This window comes from Athene cunicularia, assembly GCF_003259725.1.
Source record: "Athene cunicularia isolate RWA chromosome 21 unlocalized genomic scaffold, athCun1 chr21_part1, whole genome shotgun sequence".
NCBI classification, from domain to species: Eukaryota; Metazoa; Chordata; class Aves; order Strigiformes; family Strigidae; genus Athene; species Athene cunicularia.
In genome coordinates this window covers 7,102,977-7,124,089 of record NW_020799127.1, presented here as the reverse complement: position 1 = coordinate 7,124,089, position 21,113 = coordinate 7,102,977, and the positions used below count along the sequence as shown (strand labels likewise).

The window sequence follows — 21,113 nt, the reverse complement described above, 5'->3', positions numbered from 1 at the left end:
CCAGTGCAGCCGCGCTCAATCTGGTTCTGTTTAGTCTGGACACCTCTTATCAGCGAGACATCCTGTGATGCCAGAGCGGAAGCCCACATCATTTCCTGCTCCTGGGCCCGGGGTGAGACGTGTCTCAGGGTGGTACACGCCGACCACTCCCCTTCCCGTCATTGAGAGCCCGGGCTTAGAAGAATTTCTGATTGCTATTGCTTTTTGTTTCCCTCCCCCCTCCCTTAAAGTGACCCCACCGAACAGTCCCAGGATGCCGTCGCAGAGCACCTGTGTGTGACAAGGTGCAGGGCAGAGAAGGTGCTGCAGGAAACGTGCTCCAGAGGGGTCGTTACAGTGAGCCTGCAAACAGGTGACACCCACGTGGCACTTGGAGCTGAGTGCTCAACCTCTGCTGTAGGAGTTTGACTTCAGGCAAGTGGACCCCATTTTTCAGAGTCCTCCTGTTAACGCTCCCTGCCCTTTTGCCTTCATTCACCCATTTCTCAGCGTGGGAAGCTGCGATAGGGCCAGAGGCTGCAGAGGGACAATCAGGTCAGACAAGAGCAGGGGAGGCCGCCAGGGCAAGGACAAGAGCTGGAGGGGAGGTTTGGGGGGTTAAGGGCGGGTGTGGGACTGTGCCCTTTCGGAGGAAACACATGACCGGGCACCTGGGATTGTTTCACTGGAGGAAGGGGAAGGCAGGGCATGCAGTGGATCCCTCTTCCGGGCTGGTTCTCACGGAAACCCAGGAGGCTGGTGTTGTGCTCTGAGCTCAGCCCCCTCTCCTGGGTCATCTGAGGGGTTGGAGCAGCGCGCGGCCGCGCGTGACCTGCAGCCCCGGGACACGACGTCAGGATGTGCAGCCCCAGCTCTTGGGTCACTCGGCTCTGAGTGGTTTGAACAAACTAATAAAGGATCTGATGCGGGAAGGGCAGGGAGGGATTTTTAGGCGGAAAGTTTAAAGCATACGTGTTGCTTGTAACAACATGTTCCTGCATTCCTAGAACTTTCACTGAGCTCAAACTGGGAGCTGAGGGTTTGCTGCTCTGGTGCTCTGTACCTGCAAACAGGTAAAAAAACCTCCTGCCCAGCACTGCCCTTCGCCTACCGAGGGGCCCCGGTCGCTTCTCTTGTCTTAAACAGTTCCTGTGGGGCTGGGCTGATCTTCAAGGAAAACACTATTCAAGAAGTGGCTCTGCGCAATATTTACAGAACCGAAATGGATCCTTGAGCACTGGCAGTGCCAGCGGAGCCTTAGTGGGGCTGAAATAAAGTTTCACATTTCTCTGACTTCTGGGTAAATGGTGATTTTTCAAGTGACAGACACGCGGTTCCAGGCGGAGCCATGGGCCGGAGCGTGGGGAACGCCGCGCCCTGGCAGCTGGGGGGGGCAGAGACACAGCAAACAGGAGCTGGGCTTGGGGCAGGAGACACAAAACGGACAGAAGTGGGGAGCTCACCCCCCCGGCGGAGCTTTCGGCGCTCGGGTCTTACCTGGGCCGAGTACTTGGCCCGCAGCCTGCCCGCTTCGCAGCCCTTGTCACACACCCGGATCTGCCTGGCTTGTTCCAGTTCCCTCTTCAGTCGTATCCGAGACTCGTTGGCTTCCTTCATTTTCTTCTCGTTCTCAGCTCTCAGACGTTCAATCTCTTTCCTTAAGTTGCGCTTCGCCTCTGTTGCTTCTCTCAGTTTCTCTTTCTTAGCCACCCTTAGGAACTCCAGTTCCTAGAATACAGAGCAGTTATCTTGTGAGAACTGAGGAGCAGAGACTGAATTAGTGCAAGGAAACAGAACTGTGAAGGAAACGATCCAAACTAAATTTCCACCTCCTGTTGGTCACGACCAAGGCAGCTCATGTCTAAACCTCATTCAGAGCTTTGTACAAGCTCTTCTCCTTTAAATCAACATGAGATCCTACACTCAAGATACCCTGAATTCTTGGATAATAAAAAGCTGTACGCTACAGCCACATTTTGCTTTGTCAAGCAAAATAGCTGTGACCATCTGTGACTGAATAAAGATGAACTGCAGTTGGAGAGAGCTACGAGCAACGTGCTCTGCACTAGCTCGAAGTTCCAAGCAAACCAACTGTAATGCCTGCACTTTTAATTGAAGCCACTGAAGATACACAACATTACGACAAATGCAGTTTGTGAATGTCCTTTGTGTACAGCGAAGCTCAACGAGAAAGTTTACCACTTGCTGGAGAAACCGGTATAAGCAGTTCCATTTTATCAAGCCCCCAGAAATCCATTTAGGGCAAGTAGGAGAAAAACCAAACCGTGTACCTTCTTTCTAACTCGAGGCAATTTTGTTTTGCTACCGGTAACTGGTGTGAAGCCCCAAGTCTCTTGGCAACCAAGGCAATGGACTGCTCTGTCACAGCAGCTGGAAAACTCCAGGCTGAAACCTTAAGCTAAATCGAAACCATGCTTTGCTCTGGAAATTGCCACTTTCACTGTCCAGGTTCTTACTAGGAGCTGCCACCTTGAAATTGCAAATGCAAGAGAGCGCCATTAATCGAGGCACTAATGATGAGGAACCTGAAGGTCCAAAGGAAGAAACGGTGAAGTTGTTAAGAAGCTGTTGTTAAAAAACAGCTTTATCCTAAGCACAACAATGTGACTCACTAACGGTCTGTCTCCTAAACGGTTAAATTAGAAACTAAAGTTCAAATTATTTTTTTTCCCCCTAGAAGCAGCATTTCCTCTCTGTCAGAGTCAAACCCTCACAGCAACGTGTTTCTGTTAAGTAACACTGCAGTCGGGTCATGGGAAATTCACTCTTTTGACAATCTCACTTCCCAGCCAGGCCATTGTTAGCTCAGCCCCGCCGCCCTGGAAGCGCACACACGCACTTTCTCTGCCTGTGGAACTGCAAACCCGCAGCTGCCCCCGTGGAACACGATGGGCAGATACCGTCTTCCCTCTCACTCTGACATGTTGCTTGATTTAACGCCTCGACACTCAATTCTGCTTCAGCAACTCTCCACATGTCATTCCCGCTTCGACTACACACTGTGGATTTGGTTTAGATATTTAAAAATTAGCTTTAAATATATACTACTTATAAATATTTACTTATAAATACATAAAATAAAGCATCTATTTACTGAAATGCAAGGGAATGGAGTGATTTGCTGAAGGGGACACAGAAGCAGCAGACCTGCGGCAGAGCGCTCTCGGGCTCCCCTCCCTGGGACGGGACCGGCAGCCGGTACCTCAGGAGCCTCCGTCCCGCGGGGGCTCACCAAAATCCCAGTTGGCAAACTTCTGTTAAAACTCTAATCGTGACAGTATCTCCACACTTACACAGTCTCTCCTTCGCCTCCTCCTGCCTGCTAGTAGAATACCTGAATCTACTACTGGGGGTTTGGGGACGGGTTTTGGGTGGGTTTTTAAATGCAGGAGCCATATTGGATGCAAATCCTGTCTGTGAGCCTCTGCCCTTTGTTTCCAACTAAACAAGACGCCTTGTGCCAGCTGAGGAGACCCTGCACCCGAGTCTCTCCCGTGCTGGATGGGACACGGCCCTTGGCTGCACTTCCAGCTGGGCCACAGCTCCACACACCCCCCTCGAAGCCGACACGTCCTCACTCACTCTCTGCCATATCCACGTTCCACAGAAAGTTCACCCACCGCTCTGGTCAGCCACGGGGATTTGTTAATGGCCAGTATTGATCTGCGGCTCTTTTTTTGCCTGTCCACTCTTTCTTCGATACGATGGATGTTTGGGGATTTCCAGAAGGAAGGAGCTTCTCCACTGAATGAGGCAGGAACCTTTCACAAAGCCTGGCTTAACGGGACGCTTCAAGAGCTGCAGTTCAGCTCCTCAGTGGAGCTTCAGCAAGTGCCTCCTGTGTCCCAGGAACACCCTCCCTCCGCGGGGCAACAGCAGGATTTTCACCAATCTTTTAAAACTACAAATAAAGCCTCCATAAGGACAGAAACGTTTCTAGTTCAGTGAAATGAAAACAAAAAAAACTGTGCTGGACTAGAAGATTTTTTTTTTTTCAGTAATGAAAAGATGTTGATTTTGGTAACCATGGATTTATACCCCAAGACAAAAACAGGTGGCAAGCTTAAAAATGTAGGAATGGTTCCTGTATTAATTTGGTTTCTCTGCTGAATTTACAAACAGTACCCCAGTACGGGCTGTTGCTATTTGGGAAAAATGAGGCAATTCTGGTTTACGTGAGACTACCTAATGGCTTCTACCTGGAAGAGTATTTGCAGACACTGGTAAGAGAAAGCTGGTTTTCAACAGTACCTGATGTAGACTGCGTTTGGCTTGCAAGGCAGCATTTAGCTTCTCTTCCTGCTTCACTCTCATTTTAACAACTTCATGGAGGAATTTTTCTTTGGCTTCTTTTGTGTCCAGGCCACTGTCCAGGGCCTGCCTTAGGTGCTCCAGCTCAGCCTCCAGCCCGCTGCTGTGAGAGTCAGAATGTGTTGCAACCTCGTATGAACTGCTGACTGCGACTGGGGCTTGCATCCCAGGTGAGCTCATGTCCTTTGCAGAGCTGGATGAAGTAAAGGATGGGGAGGAGAGCGAGGATAAGGAGGAGGTGACTGAAAAACAGAAACATCGGAAATTAATTTTAAAAATGTCTAAAATTAATATAACTCAAAATATGCTGAAGCCCTTTCGTGCAGAGGAGATACTCAATATTCCATGAAAAAAATGGGGGAGAGATAACACTCTGATACTTGAAATGGGATGAAAATGCAAACCTGCCTGACCAAAGGCACCAACGTACAATTTGCCTGAATTGTGACTTTGGAATTTATGTCTCTGTGGGTGTGAAGCAACAGATTTCTTCAGGGAAACCTGCATGATCCTGCTGTTTTCAGTGGGCAGTTTATTTTTTTTTGCACGAACCGCACGCACTGAGCAAGGGCAGCAGCAGGATCACCCAGGTGACAGGAATGAGGGGACTGGGGCTCTCCTTCACCCTTCCCCGAGCTGCCCGACGCCAGAACACTGCTTCAGAACAGACGGGCTCTTGATCTCTGCCTGACATATTCAGCTCCACAGATGCTGTACTGGAACTGTGTGACCACATTCTTTGTCTGACACAAAATTCCACACTTGCACGTGTGCACGCTCTGGAATTTTTACAGGCTATTTGTGTGCATCCCGCAAAGGCTTTTATAGAAGCTCTCGATCAGATAGCAAACCGTCAGTGTTCCTGTGAACACCACGTACACTTTGTCCTCTGCACAACATTTGCCTCCTTTAAGACTCTGGGTTAGTGGACACCTGTGGTTCAGGTGCTTCCTTTTGTCAAGGCACGTTCCTCTCTCAGGAAAATCCCCCCCCCCCCTTATGTTCCATTCTTGGTTTTCATTATTACTTGAGGTTGTATTTTTACATCCCATTGAGGTATTAAGGCTTCCAGAATTATATTTAAACACAAGAGAAGTTGAGCAGCAACTCCTGTGGATTACTAAGGAAAATCCAGCAGAAATAAAGGAAAATAAAGGCAGATATAACTGTCACTTACATTCTTCCCTGGTTTCTACTTCAATTTCTGCTTCTGATTCCTTATCCTCTTCGGTGGCAGTAGCAGTGGCCGCGACAGTGGCGGCTGGCTCGGGGAGAGCCGTGTTCTCAGCAGCAAGTTTTCTTTTCCGCGGCTGGACAGTGCTGCTCAGGGCCTCGCTGCTCCGGGACACCACTGTGGCACAGGGGGGGTTGCTCACAATTTTCTGTTGGGCCGGAGGTGCAAGCGCCACGTTGGGGGCCACAGCATTCTCAAAGCTTTTGTAGGAGTAGAAACTGTTTGGGGCGGGGGGGGGAAGCAAAAGGAAGGAGAACATAGTCATACTCTTGGCTTTGAAATGCTTCCCAATCCATGTGTTGCACGGAAACTGCAAGACAACGGAATGACAGTGAAGCTCCATTGGCTTACACCAGCTAAGAATGTGCCTATCTATTTGCTCAGTGTTTTGCACTCTTTAAACACGGAGATGATTTACCCAGCTCATCTCCCTCCAGTTCAGAAGGGATCGCATCCGAAGTGCCACATACTCTTAAGAGCACCGAAGAGATCGGATCTCCCAAGGTCTAAAACGTATAATGATGTTTCCTCATGATCCTCATGCATTATCGTTTTACTGAGCTGCACAGTTTTACTTCTGTCTATCCACAGATGTTTTGTAAACTTAGAAACGGCACTTCCTTAAGAAAGGCCACGGGAGTGCAAGAAGCATATTCTTGTGTATCTTTAACTTTGTGACACAGCATCCGAGTGCGCGCATGTAAAACCAGTTAAAAACCCAACAAACCTGCGTCAAAGGACAGGAATATTGTAACGTCAAATACATAGAATTTTGCAAAGATGGTCTCTGCAACTTCAGGTAAGCATCTACCACATTATGTATCTTCAGTGATACATTAAAATTTCTCCTGAAGCTGCTGAAGGTGGGTTTTTCCCCCAAGACTTAACTTGGCCAGGTTTCTCCCAGGGATACCAAGGGTATAACCATACTCTTACACCAGTTTAGCCCTTCTCTCCCTACCTAATTTAAAAGTCTGTTTAAAAGCAAGGATATGCTGGTAGACTTTCTTCTCTTTTCCTTTTGTTTTATTAAATCAATCCCCACGGCTTCTACGAAACTTGTTCATAAGGGCAGCAAAATATGTTCTCCATAACACTCCCTAAAAACACCTGGTCACTTTAGTCAAACTTTCCAAAGAAATCATTACCCTCAGGCAGAAATCTGGCACAAAGATTTTTCAGACTGAACAGTTCCAGTCTGGCAAAGGAACCTGTAACTGCCCCGACACTTTCCGTCCTGTGACACCAGCAAGTCCCACCTATTACGGGTGGTGACTCATTCCCGTACCGGTTTAATTACGCTCCCATCTGAAGCAGGGTCTGGCCTACAGCTTTCTGCCTGCTCTCCTGCCCGCCGTGCTCCTCCCGGGCCCCCAGGACCACTGGCCATGGCCAGGGAGCGGGGCAGCCTGCGCTCCCGTTCAGCCCTTGGCCCTCCCGTGGCACTCTCAGCACCAGAGGCCGGTTGCAGCTGCGCCGGCTGCACGCTGACAGGCCGGTGCTACCAACTGGCAGTTGCCTGGAAATAGCTGGCTGGTCCCTGACCACCTGCCCTAAGAGAGTAACTCAATCTTCCTTTAAACAGTGAGGCCCGAGAACTGAGGCCTGTACCCCAAAGTGATGAGAAGCTCATAGAAGCAGCCTTCAGACTTTTATGGCAAGAAAACCTATTTAACGAATGCACGAAACATCGATACCTTTTTTTGTTTCCCTTCTGCAAGTTAAAACACTGCAGCAGCAAACGCTTTTAAATCTGACACTGCCTGACTGAATTGCAGAGCCACCAGTTAACAGTGCAAGGGAACAAACATAAAGCGACTTGGCTGTGAAGTGAATCTCCACGGCTGCCAGCCCCCTCCTCCCCGCAGCCCCGTCTCCGTACCTGTCCCGGATCAGTGCGGGGAGATGGGTTGAGAGCTCTTTCTCGTTTGCGGATACAGCAGGGGACCAGGGCCGGAAAGCTGAGAGACGCTGCCGAGGATGGACACAGCCGATACTCTGGGAAGAAGGGACAAGAAAAATAAGTAAATACCAACAATCTTTTCAACTATAAATCACAACAGCGTGCCAGTGACGCTTTTCAGTACACATTCTATTACCTCTGAAACTACTCCCCCACCGGCTAGGGCATAACTATTTAGTAGATTCCACTGGAAGAGGTGAACTGCACTGATGGTAAAACCTCACACGTTTTTTTCTTTGACAATAAGTTATATGTAGTTTGCAGAGACCACAAAAGGCTCCTGAGTCTCGCAGGATTCTTGCAGCTCAAAGGCATGAGGGGATTGCTTACTTCACTGTCACAATCAGGGTCAGTGAAGATGGCAAGGAACTGGGAGGACTGCAGAGCTCAATCTTTACTAGGAAAAGGACAGAAATGTTATTAATTTAGAAAACCTGGGCAAGTTCTTTCTCTCCTCTTCTGGTTTCAGTAGAGCAATGCTACATGCTAGTTTGATCTCTCTTTTGATTACAAAATATTCAGTAATCACCTTATTAGATGAACTGGATAAGGACCGCAACCAACTGGACTGTTTTTCCTTCTCAGTAGAAGCTGGAGATTGGGAAGCAGAGTCATCTATTTTGGGCTTTTTGGAAGCAGGAGGATCTGAAGGGACCTGAAACAAAGACAGGCAGGAAAAATCAAAGACAGAATTACTCATTTTGCAATCAGCTTACAAACAGGTTATAAGGCAAAAACAAATCTTGTATTTGAAAGAAACAAACACGGGGTTTTGTTTCTGATTTTTTAAACCTAAGGACAAACAAAGGAGTGAAACCAAGGGACAGACACAAACTATGACATAATGTGGCTTCATTCCTCCATTTAAAATACTCCGATAAAGTGTAGATGGTGCAGGAGTGATATGCAGTAATATAAGTGAGACATTCACGCCATCTTGCAGAGAACTATCGGTCTTTTATTATTTTTGTATGCAGAAAGGTAAGGTTTAATGTGGTTGCTGAACTGGAAAGATTATTTTAAACGAGAACAGAACAGACTTTGTTATTCTGTTTGCAGTGGTTGTTATGCCGATGACTTCACTACCCCACAGCTGCAGTGGATTCTGGGGGTGCTGCCAAGAGCTGCTTTGCCTTTTCCACAAGTGGCTCAGCTTGGCCCATAAATCATCCTCAAGCATAAGAAAGCCCTTTGGCAAGCAAAACCCCTTTCCTTCAACACTGTGAAGGAATAAAATTCCTATAGTCCCAGCGTGGCTTGCAAAAAAATTGGTAACTACTGGTTTAACTGGTGCACTGGGGATACCAGCTTGAAGCCTTGCCAGTTCAAACACGTCTGTCAGCAGGGAGGGAGAAGGTTCTGGACCTTATGCTGCATCATGACTAGAAATAATAAAAGAAACATGCCACCTCAGTTTCTACTCCTTTTTCTTTCTTTTCTCTCTTTTTGCAATTCCGAACTCTCTACCTGTCCACATTCCCATTCAACCCGGTCTAAGGAAGGTGGCAGAACCGTGCTGCAATAACCAGTAATCACTTGGATTTGCATTACGTTCTTTCATCCTTACACCTCACTGTGATTTTTGTGGGCAAACAAGTATTTATACAGGTGTGTCTGTAAAACACAGGCACAGCAACATTGTGAGAGCCTGAAATGCTTCAAAACCAGGTCTATTTGCCAGTGAAAGAAAGGATCTTATTTGCCAATGTCTTGCGTTGTGAAAATCAGTCCCCTTCAAGGCATCTTAAATCGGGAACTTAGCGTCCGCTTCTCCAAAGGATTATTCACTGCCGAAAGCTGGAGCTAAATGACTTTACCTGAGGAGTACAGGAGGAGCTGGAAGCAGTATTGTTAAAATGCGCTTCTTCAGACTCCCGACCGACTTCCAGGCAAACCCAACAGCTATGTAACACGAGCAATGCCATCCCTTTTGTGCACCTTAAGTAGGAGGAAATTATGACCTCATGTCCGCGAACAGTCTCCCGCCTCCATGGAAGAGGGGCAGTAGTACCGATGACTAGCTAGCTCACGCCAGTTCAGCTGGCAGCACACTCCACTCTCCCCGCTCCTACAGCCCCGTGCGCATAGTAACATAATCAAACCAAGTCTGGAGGTTTTAGCAAAACATTCCCTGGCACTCTGGAGCTTGGGGCAGCTTTCCATATGCAGCAGATGAAGAAGAATGACATGGGTGTGTATATGTGTAACCCCAAGTACAAAATTAGCCCATGCCAGTGCCAAATGCCAGCTTCAACGGATTTGCAGAGGATTCTTTGGGCGCAGCTTCAGGCTTCCCTAGGGTTGACTCTTGTAGTGGCTGTGGCACGGTCCCTCCCATCTAACTCAACTGAGAAAAGGCATTTCTAAATGCTTTTTGTAGAAAAGGCAGGACAATGCGTTGGAAAAGATTTGTTTTTGCTCTCAGAGATGCTGTCTGTGCAGACTTAGTGACAGCATTAGAAAGGTATTTGGCAAGTGACTACTGATCCCAACCCTATCCACTGGGGATGGTGAGCTGTGCGGGGAGGGGAACTTGGGGTGGAGGGTGGGGAGGAAGGGGGGCTTGGAATGAAAAAGGCAACAGGTGGCAAGACTCAGCATGGAAAGCCGTTCCTCCCCCCGACCATCCGCGCTCTGCTGTCTGCGGAACATTCTGTTCAGGCAGGCGTGGAGGTGGCCACCGCGGAGGGTGCCCTCGGCCCGCTGCAGCACGGCCAGAGCGGGACCCGCACCACGGCCCGCAGGGAAACGAGCAGCTCCGGGAAAGGGAGAGCAAGGGCCAGGCTTTAGAAAGGGTCGAGGGGAGATACTTCAGTGGAATGATCTCATTTGCGTTTTTAAAGAAATCACGGCTTGTCTCCAGCTTCTTCCACTATCCCCCTTCCTTCCCCTTTAAACCGAAGCTGACACCAACCATCAGGAGGGCTCCGAGCACAAAACATTGCAGTAGACCTGGGAAATGATGCTTAACCTTTTGCTGCCAGGAGCCGGTATTGATCTGAAAACATGAGCTGCTGCTAGAAAAAAAGCAGTAAACAAGGTGTGTGCATGAGGGAAAAAAAGTTTTGCCACCTCCCCCCCGTCCCGAGATGGAAATGGGGTGAAAAAAGGGGGACAGAAAAGCAGGTGCTAAGCGAAGCACGTGGATTCTTCTAACTTCATGTCCCACCACAGGACTTCTCACTATTCCTCACGAACTAGTGCTGCCTGCAGTGGTAAAGCACTTCAGCTGGACTCATAGTTTCTGAACTGCCGTGATGACCTCCGACGATTTTCCTTCCATCCACTCTCCCATTTTGTTTACACAGATCATCTGCTGGTTGAGGCTGGAATTGCCTCTCACTACGTGCTTTAGAAACCCCACTATGTATTTAGGTTCCATTTTCAACGGAAGAATGCAATCGTGCTAGCAGTTTCCACACCTGGGCTGTGAAATACCGAGGCACTACATGTTGCTATTAGTCAAGAAATGGAGGTTCATCTGTTCATCTCTGAACCTCATGAAGCAGAAGGCTTCTGGCTACAACCTGTAGTCACTTGATCAGATTTTTGCTCTTCTATATATTTCTATCTGCTTGGACATCCCACTGATAACACTTCTGTCCCCCTTTGCAGAAATACTGTGGCTGTGCCATGAACCCATCAAAACTTACACCTATAAAATATCCAAAGCAGGTCAGTGCTGCACTCTCCTTGTTTTGTGCAGCCTCCTGACGCTCAGAGAGGCAGAAGCAAATTTGCTCACAACTGCAGGAAGATACTTAGATGTGGAACAAGACTAGATACAGAACACAAAATCTTCTCTTCATATGACTCACCGATTACATCCCACTCTAGGACAGATTCCAGGCAACAATATACCCCACTCTGACACTTCCAACCCAGCCACAGCAGCCAGCAAACCTTGGTATTGGCTCAAATATGGATGATTTTATTTCATTTTCTCTCTTTGCCAAATAATGAAACATAAAAAGTTGCAAAAGAAATACTGAAAATCTGATGTAACTTTTTTTGCCATCTTCATAAATGACTTACAAAAAACTTGAACCCAAACCCTAGAAGACTAAAATAAATGCTTCCTTATTTCCTATTCAGTTTTCTTACATTGTAGGCAACTTAATAATTTGTTGTCAAATGGGCTTTGTGCTGGGCAAAGTGATTTGTTAATATACATTTTCTCCAATCCAGAGATGTAAGAAACGTCATCATACAAAGTGGGCCCAGAAATGCTACATGAACTTATTTAAGCTTTTGGACTGTTGTTTTCTGAAGCAATTGATTTTTGAGGGAAAACAGATACAGAAAGATTTATAAAATTACTTTAAAAATGTCAGAATTACATTCCAAAGGGAAATTTGGGCACATGAACTTTAACGTCAGCCATTTTAAGGCAAACTGAAATGGAGCAGCCCAATTTGGCCTCTAGCCAACCAGGCCCACATCTGACATGTCACATCCGATTTTCTACCTCGATTAAGTATTACAGTAACAAACCATGAGGCCAGGAGACAGAGATTTTGACCTTCTCCTTCTCAAAAAGACAAGCCGAACCACGCACACAACCAGCAGACCAAGCAAGTACCAGGTCAGCACCAGAACCTGAACGTTACTTTTTGTTGCAACACGGAACAGAAAACGAGCCCAGAAAAGATTCTTACATTTTAAGATTTGGGAATGCTCACAGGTATGATTCTGAGGATGTACCAAAGTACATTTCCTAAAGTAATTCCCTTTCTTGTGGGCAGCCATGCCCCGGGGGCTAAGCTCAGACCACCCCAGGCCAGGCAGCGCTCCCTTTGCGAAGGACACGCCACCGATACAGGCCAAAGCCTGAAAAACGGTCACATCAATGGAACCACAACTGGTCTTATGCAACCGACAGCCTTGGCCTACACAAAGGCATGTGTCGCCAAATGCCCACACTTCCATCTGGTGTAAAAAACCAACCAGCACTATCGAACTGGGCTAAACCGCCGTGTAACCCCACGTTCACAACGCACCAAGGACCCTCTTAATGTCCTGCAAACTTCAGCGTGGCCTCTGTCAGCCCAGGCTTTGCTGTGTTGCAAATGCACCTTCAGAAAAGCAGCTCATGCTCCAAATTCTCATCTATTCTCTGCCGACAAAATCTCCCCATAAGTGGGTCTAAGTTGGGCATCAAATTCCAAAATCTCATTGAAATCAGCTGTCTGTTAAAAGGGGGTGATGGCGCGGGTTTATCTGTGTCTATAACCTTGCCCGGGCTAGGTGTGAATGCACTTCCACTATGGGTGGTGAAGGGCATGAGTGAAAGAACAACTCCAGGCTCCTCTGCTCCTCAAGCTCAGTGATGCAGTGCCAGGCTGGTGCCATGAGCAGCTGTGATGGCAGCTTTGAAGACCCCGGGCAGGCGCAGCGACCCACACCGTGTGGGCTACCGATGCATCGTTGGGCTACCGATCCATCGTGGGGCTACCTATTCAGGGCTGCGTAAAAGCCAGACAGTGAAGGGGACAGAGCACGCTCCATGCAGATACTCTGATGAGGCTGGGGAATCTGTCCCTTGGCCCCGTCCGCTCCTTTTAAAGAAGGGTTGGAAATGCAGATACCATACCCGCAGAAAGCACAGCATCCTATGTGGCATCTTTGGAAATGAAAGATTTAATGTCCCCAAAAGCTATCAAGCTATCCTAACACATAGAAATCTGTATTTCAGTCTCTTAAAAAAAAATAATTGGGAAAATACTGGAGGCTGAAAAATTCAATTTCATATTCCTAATTCCAGTGTAAATCAGAAATGTCTCCATTGAAAACTCTGCAGCTAGAAAAGCATGTGCAACCAGAGTAGGCATTTTTTTTTTTTTTTTTTTTTAAAAAGGAGCTGTAAATCTATAGATAGCATATGATCATTTTGTTCAAGCTATTGCTTCTGCAGCTAGTTCATGCAAAGAGCTGAGTTCAGTTATACCATGAGAAAGGGTGGGGCTTCCTGTCTCATCTGTGATACTCCGTCTGGGTGTGAAAATTAAGCAGCTTTCTCATTAGGGGCACAAACCACAAGACCAGACGCTGGTCTGATATAAGCACGGAGAAACCCCAGAGAGAGACTACTTGGATTCAAAATGTGTCAGACATCAGAAGATAAAAATACATTGAAAGAGCAAAAAGCTGACAGTGAGCACATTTTGCCACGAGCATCAAATGCCCACGTTGGCGTCGAGTGCGAAAGCTGCAGCAGTACAGCACCACCAGCTCAGCTGGTCTGTCCTGGAGGTTCACTTAGGGTCCACGGGGTGAGCAGGGTCTTCCACTAACGTAATGAACCTTTGATTAAAAATTACCTGGTTGTTATTTAATTCGATCTTCCCGTTAAAAACGATCATCTGACCATCTCAGCTCACATTTACTGATTTACTTCAAGGGAATCTGGAATTTAGGCAAACACCTAAGCCAGCAGCTGTCCTACAGAGAGCGGGAGAGGGGTGAGACCCTACTGGCAGTGAACACCTCTGCACCAGGGGCCATGGAAAGTCTGAAAGACAAGCCTAACACCTATTCTCCATAAAACTTTCCTCCTTAGGTAAACTGGCTAGGAGCGATGATTTCGTAGCAGAACAGGGGTGGAACACAAACAGAAAAGGGCTTGTGACTCCAAGTTTTGCTACTGATTGATTTATGAGATCCTAAGCAAATAATTTCCAGTACTCTCCTCTAGGAAACCAACCCTGTTCTACTTCAAAAGATGTGTCAAAAATAAACCCCTCTGACACTACAGATATACCAGGAAGAATGTTACAAGAGTGCCTGAAGATTTTCACTTATTTCAATTTATGGATACCAAAAGTCTTCCAGAGCAGCAAAAAGCCATCTCTAACACATCCATGCCAGCCAGCAACAGGCTGGTTTTTCTTTGCTACTTGATACCGACCCGGCTGTTAGGTCCTTGCTGGGTTACAAGGAATGGACTGGACAGGTACACATCTTACCGGGAAAACTCAGCATCATTTTAACATACTTGGGGAAGTCAAGGACCAAGTGGGAGTTTAGTCAACAATCTTTCACACCCTTCTGAGGTGTTCCTCTGTGTCAGAATTCAGGCAGGATGGATGGCATTTTCGAAAGCTGGTAAGCTGCACCAGAGCGAAAGCACATTAAAAGCCAGGAGGAGTCATGCTACTGAGATGCTCTATTTATTCTCCGGGTTTTGCCAAGCTTATTTCACCAACACTAGCTTGGTCTTAAGAATAAACTCATCCAACAGCCAAAAAACCCCTATACACAGTGAAAACGATGGATTGAAACTACCTTTCCAGGCAACTGCACTGCATTCAGTTATGGCATCTGCAAGTGAAGCGTATGAGAATGCTGCTAGTGCTTCTTATTTGACTTGGCAACTGAGCTGTTAACCATCCCTGGGACAAAGCTTTTAATACTTTATCAACACTTCCTTGCAGAAAAGGCACTACAGAAAGTGAAACGTTGGGAGTCAAAGCACAGCAAGGGAGCAAAAAATTGTAGAGATTATTACTCTCATTACCTGCACAAGTATTCAACAGAATAAACTAAGTACCAGAAGATCTGAAAGCATTTCTACACAAATTGAATCATTTTCTTACTCAGTGATGACAAGCAAATCTAAGCAACTACCCCAATCTCTGTATTTCATGCTACCAGTAATGCCTGAAGAGCCCTAGGAAAGGCTCCAGAAAATATCTGCAGAGACCACTGCTGAGAAATCAGAGTATACGAGTCCTGTTCCTACTCCACGAAGTAACGCGTAGGAACCAAAAGACAGAACACTGAGGTTCTATTCTAAATGGCTTTGCTTGTTCACTTGTGTGACCACGGACCAGCTACTCACACTCAGCTGACCTGTAGGTATAAACCGGGTAATATTACTTACCCATTTTTAAAGGGTGCTGTGAGGTTTATCTTCTACTTTTACTTGGAAGAAGGGGATGCAATGTCTTATTTTAAGCACAGTGAAGTCATGGCACTGTGTGGCAACTCTTCCTCTAGCAGTACCCATGTAATTTTTTTCTGAGAGCCCTAAGAGTGGTTCAGAGGCTCCTGCTGCCACAACGATGGTATTGTGTTGCCCAGCCTTGTAAAGTGGCATTTCAGAAGAAATTTACCTTTAGCAGTGACAAGTATCCAAAGCTACTTCTGGAGGCTACTGAGACCACAATTCCTGAACTTGGGAACTGAACTTAGAATCTCCACATGGTGCTTCTATGAACCGCAGGCCTGAGTCTATCCAAGAACAGGCTGCACCACATGAGAACGGAGTATGCTCTGCGCTTCTCTGGTTGCCTTAAGACATCTTTCAGACTTCTAGTTAAAATCAAACTAAAAAATGCAAAACGAGAGGTATCTTCAGTGTGGGGAAAGGGGCCCCTTATCTGCATCCTTTAAGCCTTCACAAGCACGTCAACTGATGGATAGAACACTTGGTTCCTAAAGCCTCTTTGTGACGTGGTCCAGAAATGATTAATAAGGTATTAGAGGTCCTTTATGTACTGCACTTCCCTGTGGATTAAAAAAATAAATACATTTAGCTATAGATTGAAAGCTATGAAGGGTTGTCTCAATAATAATAAAAAAGCTAAAAATAATGCTGTTCTACGGAGCTGTAAGAAGATTTACTGCTTGTCTACTGTATATATTTAAAAGAGAAAAAAGCTACCACATTGCAGTGTCAGTTCTAGGCAAGTGTATGTAGCATTTGTTTTATTTTTCTTTTTTACAATTTTGGTTTCATTGGGCAGGAGTCCAGACTTTCCATCTTCCCATTTTTCACTGCTCTGGTGGAAGCAGAAGTACTCATTTTACCCTGTCATTTTGGGATGTGTGATTACGGGAAGTATTTGCTTTCTATTCTTGCCTTCACAGCACACATGCTGGCTGCCAGTGTGTCCCCCAAGTCTGACCTGTGGGGAATCTTCACAAACCAGAGTTGAGAGTGCCTGTTATGCACAGGCATAAAAAGGAGCTGTGAAAAAAACCCTCACTGGAACTAACCTGCTCTTCCTTCCTATTGATGAGCCTACAAGGAGTCACTTTGTCTCTTCCTGAGAGGGGATCTTCTGGTTGTGCAAAGGCCTGATTTTACTTCACTGATAGCAAAGCGAATGCAACTTCCCACCTACTCAAAAGGAATGTCATGTAAAGAGGTAATGTCTTAGCCTCATGGGAGTATAGGAAGTTCATCTTAAAAAAAAAAATAATCAGGAACTGAGTTTTTCAAATACCTGTGCAAAAATCTTTAATTTCTATGGAATCACTTCCAAAATTTACAACAGAAGAAGGGGAAAGGGACTGGAATATTTTATTCCAGACACTATTGCAGTTTAAAGTAGATTCCTACAGAGTACCCTTTGATGAATTCATTTTGTAAAGGCAAATTTAAATTATTTTCTAGAACACTCTATGTAGCCCCTGGCATAAGTCATCATCCAGTTTCAAAGGTTCTTGGCTAGCACAAAAGAAAGTTTTCTCTTTTCTTTCCTTTTATTCTTCTAGCACAAAAATGAGGCCAGATGACATCTGATGACTGCACTTATCCTAAGGAGTAAACAGTAAGGCATTTCTACTAAGTTGTGGTACAGCAAAACCAGCAATAACCTCCCAGGGAAACCCCAGATCCAGAAACTTGACTTTGAAATGGGGGAAGGAAATGCAAATAATCTCACCACTCTTCTATTTCACAAGGATTGGTAAACCTTCTGGGATTCTTCTGGGCCACTGGAGACTTTACTGCACCTTGCTAACTTTTTTCTGGGTTCAGTAGTAGTGAAGCTTCCTTAGCATGAAGATGCAGCTGGGGCTACCTGAAAACTTGCACTGAAAAAAATGCTCGGCCAGTTCAACTGGCTGTTTAATCCCCCATCTCAACAATTACTCTTTTATTTCACTGTTCTGCTTGTAAACCTATCATATAAAGTTACTCTTTGATATAGGTCTGATCCTGTAAATCCTTAAAACTCTCCAAATCTGCAAACATTGACTTTTTAAATAGCCATTCTTCTAGTCTCAAAATTCTATGAATCTTTAGTGGCTGCTCAACAAAATCAGTATTTCCCATTCAAAGTGATTCTGATTCGCTGATTCTTCTAGCTGAAACCCCTCTGCTATGGGCAAGCATAAGCACAAAATCATCGTAGTATGATACCCACTGCACAGATGGGAAAACCTAAATAAGCCAGAAACAAAGTAAAAGCCATGTGTGAATGTGACTGTCAGCTATCTCAATATCAGTGTTAAATCCCTCAAATAGAGTACCCCTTGATTTTTAAAATGCTTCTTTTAAACATCTGAAAAGATAGCTGATTATTTGTTACACCATGTACTTGCGTTCTGGCTCTTGGCTGATGCAACTGGAAGCCTCTTTTCCATTGGCTAAAAGTCTGTTTTGCCCATCCAGTGGAAACTAAAAGTTACAGCTTGAAAAGAATTCCCTGCCCTGTGGTTTAAAACAAAACAAACCAAAAAAGTTCAACTCACACTTCCCACTGGTTGAGTAGAGCCAGTGATTGAGACTAGTATAAACCAGGTCAGAGGGGCTAAGAAGAAAGAATGGCCCCTTTTCCTCTGGTCGTTTTTATTGGCAACAGGCGCCTGGGAACTCTCCGATGCCCCGTCAATATGAAGGGAAGGAGAGCGCGACTGGCAGAGGAAAACAAACGGAGCAGCGAACGCGCCTGCACACACACACCCGCCCGGGTGTTCCAGGAAAACAGAGCAGGTTTGGCAGCTGGAAGGAACTAAGGGCTCAGCTCCTGTTGCAACTGAAGCTGAGGGAAGCTATGCCATCAGATTCATCAAGGAAAATCAAAATTTCCTCTATGAACAGATCTGCTTTGCACGGTCTTTGCTGAATTGTTTGCGGGGTCACGGTCCTGGTAATGAAAAAGCCGTTTGCGGACAAAATTTTCTCCTCACATCTTCTTTGAAATGAAACCAGGCTCTCTTGCTGTAACTGCACTTAAGTTCCAGCTTCAAACTCTTTCCAAGGCATCAGTTCCTGTATTGTGGAGACATGTCCGCTCTGTCAGCCAAGAATCTCATTTAAGTTTCAAATGTTACATAAAAGGACGAGTACTCCCTTGTGATTTCACTAATACCAGCTCTCTACAAGGCATGGTGTTCAGCCCCAAGTACCAACCAACAAACCCAGCGAGCAGACAGTTTATGAAGCCAGGAAAGGGGTCAGAGGGCTCTAAATTGATGAAACACAGATGAGCTTGCGGTGCTTTTGTCAAACTCTCCTGCAGTACAGCAGGCAGCTGCCAAGCTCTAGACTGCCCTGATTTGGGTTCTTCTCTAACTCCTCTTGTGCCTGCAGAGCTCCCAAGGGCACAGAATCTGCCCCTGATTCAATATGGTGATGTGACTGAAAAGCTACCAGCACCCTACTATTTTTTTAATTTCTTTTAATTACATGGACAGGCCATTTGTTGAGACCTTTTTGCCCTTTAGAACAATTTCCCCTTGGGTTCATCTGACTTTCACCTCTCTTACTCCGGCATCTTTCCTACGCACAAGCCATACTCACAGGTTTCATGACTATGAGGGTTACCCATTATTTTACTACTGCAGTTACAAAGTCCCACCCTGCTTAGAATCTGATGTCTTCAGAGCACACTGTGGTTTCTCCCAGACTAAGAACTGTGCATGTCCTGGAGCCATGACACCTCAGTGCAGTTAACTGCAGTGCAAGGTGAGCCCTCGGGGCAACTGTCTCCCATCTTTAGCCTTCTGTGCAAAAACTTCGTTAGGAACCTTGATGCTAATCCAAAACCCTACCACCCTTACAGCAGGGCACATCAGGCAAAAATACGATCAAGATCATAGGGATCAGCTTTATGGGTAGTTACCAGATCTATGGTTTCTTGTGAACATTTAATTGGCTGGGCAATTTTTTAAGACAAAGCTCAAAGGTCTGTGTTCAGTTTTAAATCAGAATAATTATGGAAGGAAAAGAAAATAGCATCTAAAATAGCAGTGTCAATAAGCAGCGTGTATTTAACAATCTCTCACCATTCAGATGAGAAATATGGTTTTCAGTCACCACCCTACTCTTCCTCTTAGCACATAATCTGGTATTTGTGGCAGGCTGGTTTTAGGTCAAGACCTTTGCCAAAAGCCTGGCACATGTGTACAAGCATGTGACACTGAGGGGTGAGGGCAATGGAACAGAGGCTTTTGCCAGCCTAAGCCAGGGACAAGAGTCCAACAACATCATGATGAATTACTTCATGTTGTCTTCAAAGGCATGAATGGCACTTCATGATGTCTCCTGGGCTAGTGGAGCACAGCAAATACAACCCCGCTTGTCCGCACCGTGATCCATACTTACCTGGATTTATTTCTATGACTCTTTCTGACAATCTGCTCTGCATCCCCACCCTTCTACTTAATGAAAATGCATTTTATTGGCAGATTTAGTTTGGCTGTAGTGTCATTTTGGTAATCGACAATACACTGGAATTAAAACTCTATGAAACAACTGGGATCCTCAAGGCTGCAGAAAGGCGACACTGCCCTAGGGCTGTAGTACATTTATTTTTCACTTGCATATAATGTACTTGAGATGACTATAGGAATCCTTGAGACTATTCTGGAAGATATGGTCTCCATGTCTCATGACAGGACTGGGAGCCAGGCTCTTTGCTTTGACGCCGAAGTACAAGGTACAGCGAAACAACTACAACTAGCTCAAATACACTCACAGAGTCACTGACTGTGTATAACGCATCACCAGTGAGCCCGAATTTTCTGTTCTAACCAATGGACGATGCAGTTTTTAAACCCACGACTACTTTAAACATATACTGGTGAAAGTATACTGCCAATACATTGATCATGGATTAACAGTGACACATCCTAGTGAAACAATGGTGCAAGGCATCAGTTATCTATCCCGTTCCAGTGGAAACTACCACCCTGAGTCTTTTTATCAAAAGATGACAACATTCTTCAGTGAAGCAGAAGAGTAGTAACCATATAGTTAAGGATATTTTAGGAGCCAATAGCTTTAAGTAAGATACTGAGCAAGTTTAATATTATTAAAAGGAACTTGCTTTTCCTTAGTATCTTTTCAGTCAAGGCAGGCCATTTCTGTAAGAACACACTTTTTGAGGAGTAACTTCTCACCATCCATATATAGAAGACAGGAAAAAACCTAAATTCTTTGCTTACAAAATGTTTTGAAAGCTACAGACAGGCAGATGCTTCCTTAAGCACCCGACAACTAACGTGCTCTACAATTCTAAGAAAGCCACAAGAAGCTCATCTACTTTAAGTAACAGTTATTACTTCTGAAACCTCCCCAGAGCTCCAAGGATAAAGGCAGACAACCAATTACAGTCTTAGACTTTCAAAGCTTATTTTGCTGCCTTTAGAAATAAGCATCACATGCTCTTTCCACCAGATGCTGAGTTAAGGGGGGGAGCCCCATTTATGTAAAACGAGCAATGTTTTTTCTCTGATCTTAGATTTACCCTAGTATTACTTGCAGTGTAGCTTTCAGCAGGCTCTGTGTTCATCCTTGCTACTGTAGGCAAAGAACATCTACCACTGACTGCTAATGCCACATTAAAGTTACTACTTTTTTTTTTTTTTTTT

General features: G+C 45.6%; 1 protein-coding gene across 2 annotated transcripts in view; it reads right to left on the bottom strand.

Moving 5' to 3' along the window:
* SKI (SKI proto-oncogene) overlaps nt 1–21,113 on the bottom strand; it is a 115,445-nt gene that overhangs the window by 2,651 nt on the left and 91,681 nt on the right. For both annotated transcript variants that reach the window (XM_026862513.1, XM_026862514.1), the window contains 5 exons: nt 8,038–8,163; nt 7,428–7,543; nt 5,489–5,763; nt 4,252–4,553; nt 1,477–1,707 (listed from right to left, as the gene is read on the bottom strand). In XM_026862513.1, coding sequence (XP_026718314.1) covers nt 1,477–1,707; nt 4,252–4,553; nt 5,489–5,763; nt 7,428–7,543; nt 8,038–8,163 — 1,050 coding nt within the window. The remainder of the gene's footprint in view (nt 1–1,476; nt 1,708–4,251; nt 4,554–5,488; nt 5,764–7,427; nt 7,544–8,037; nt 8,164–21,113) is intronic.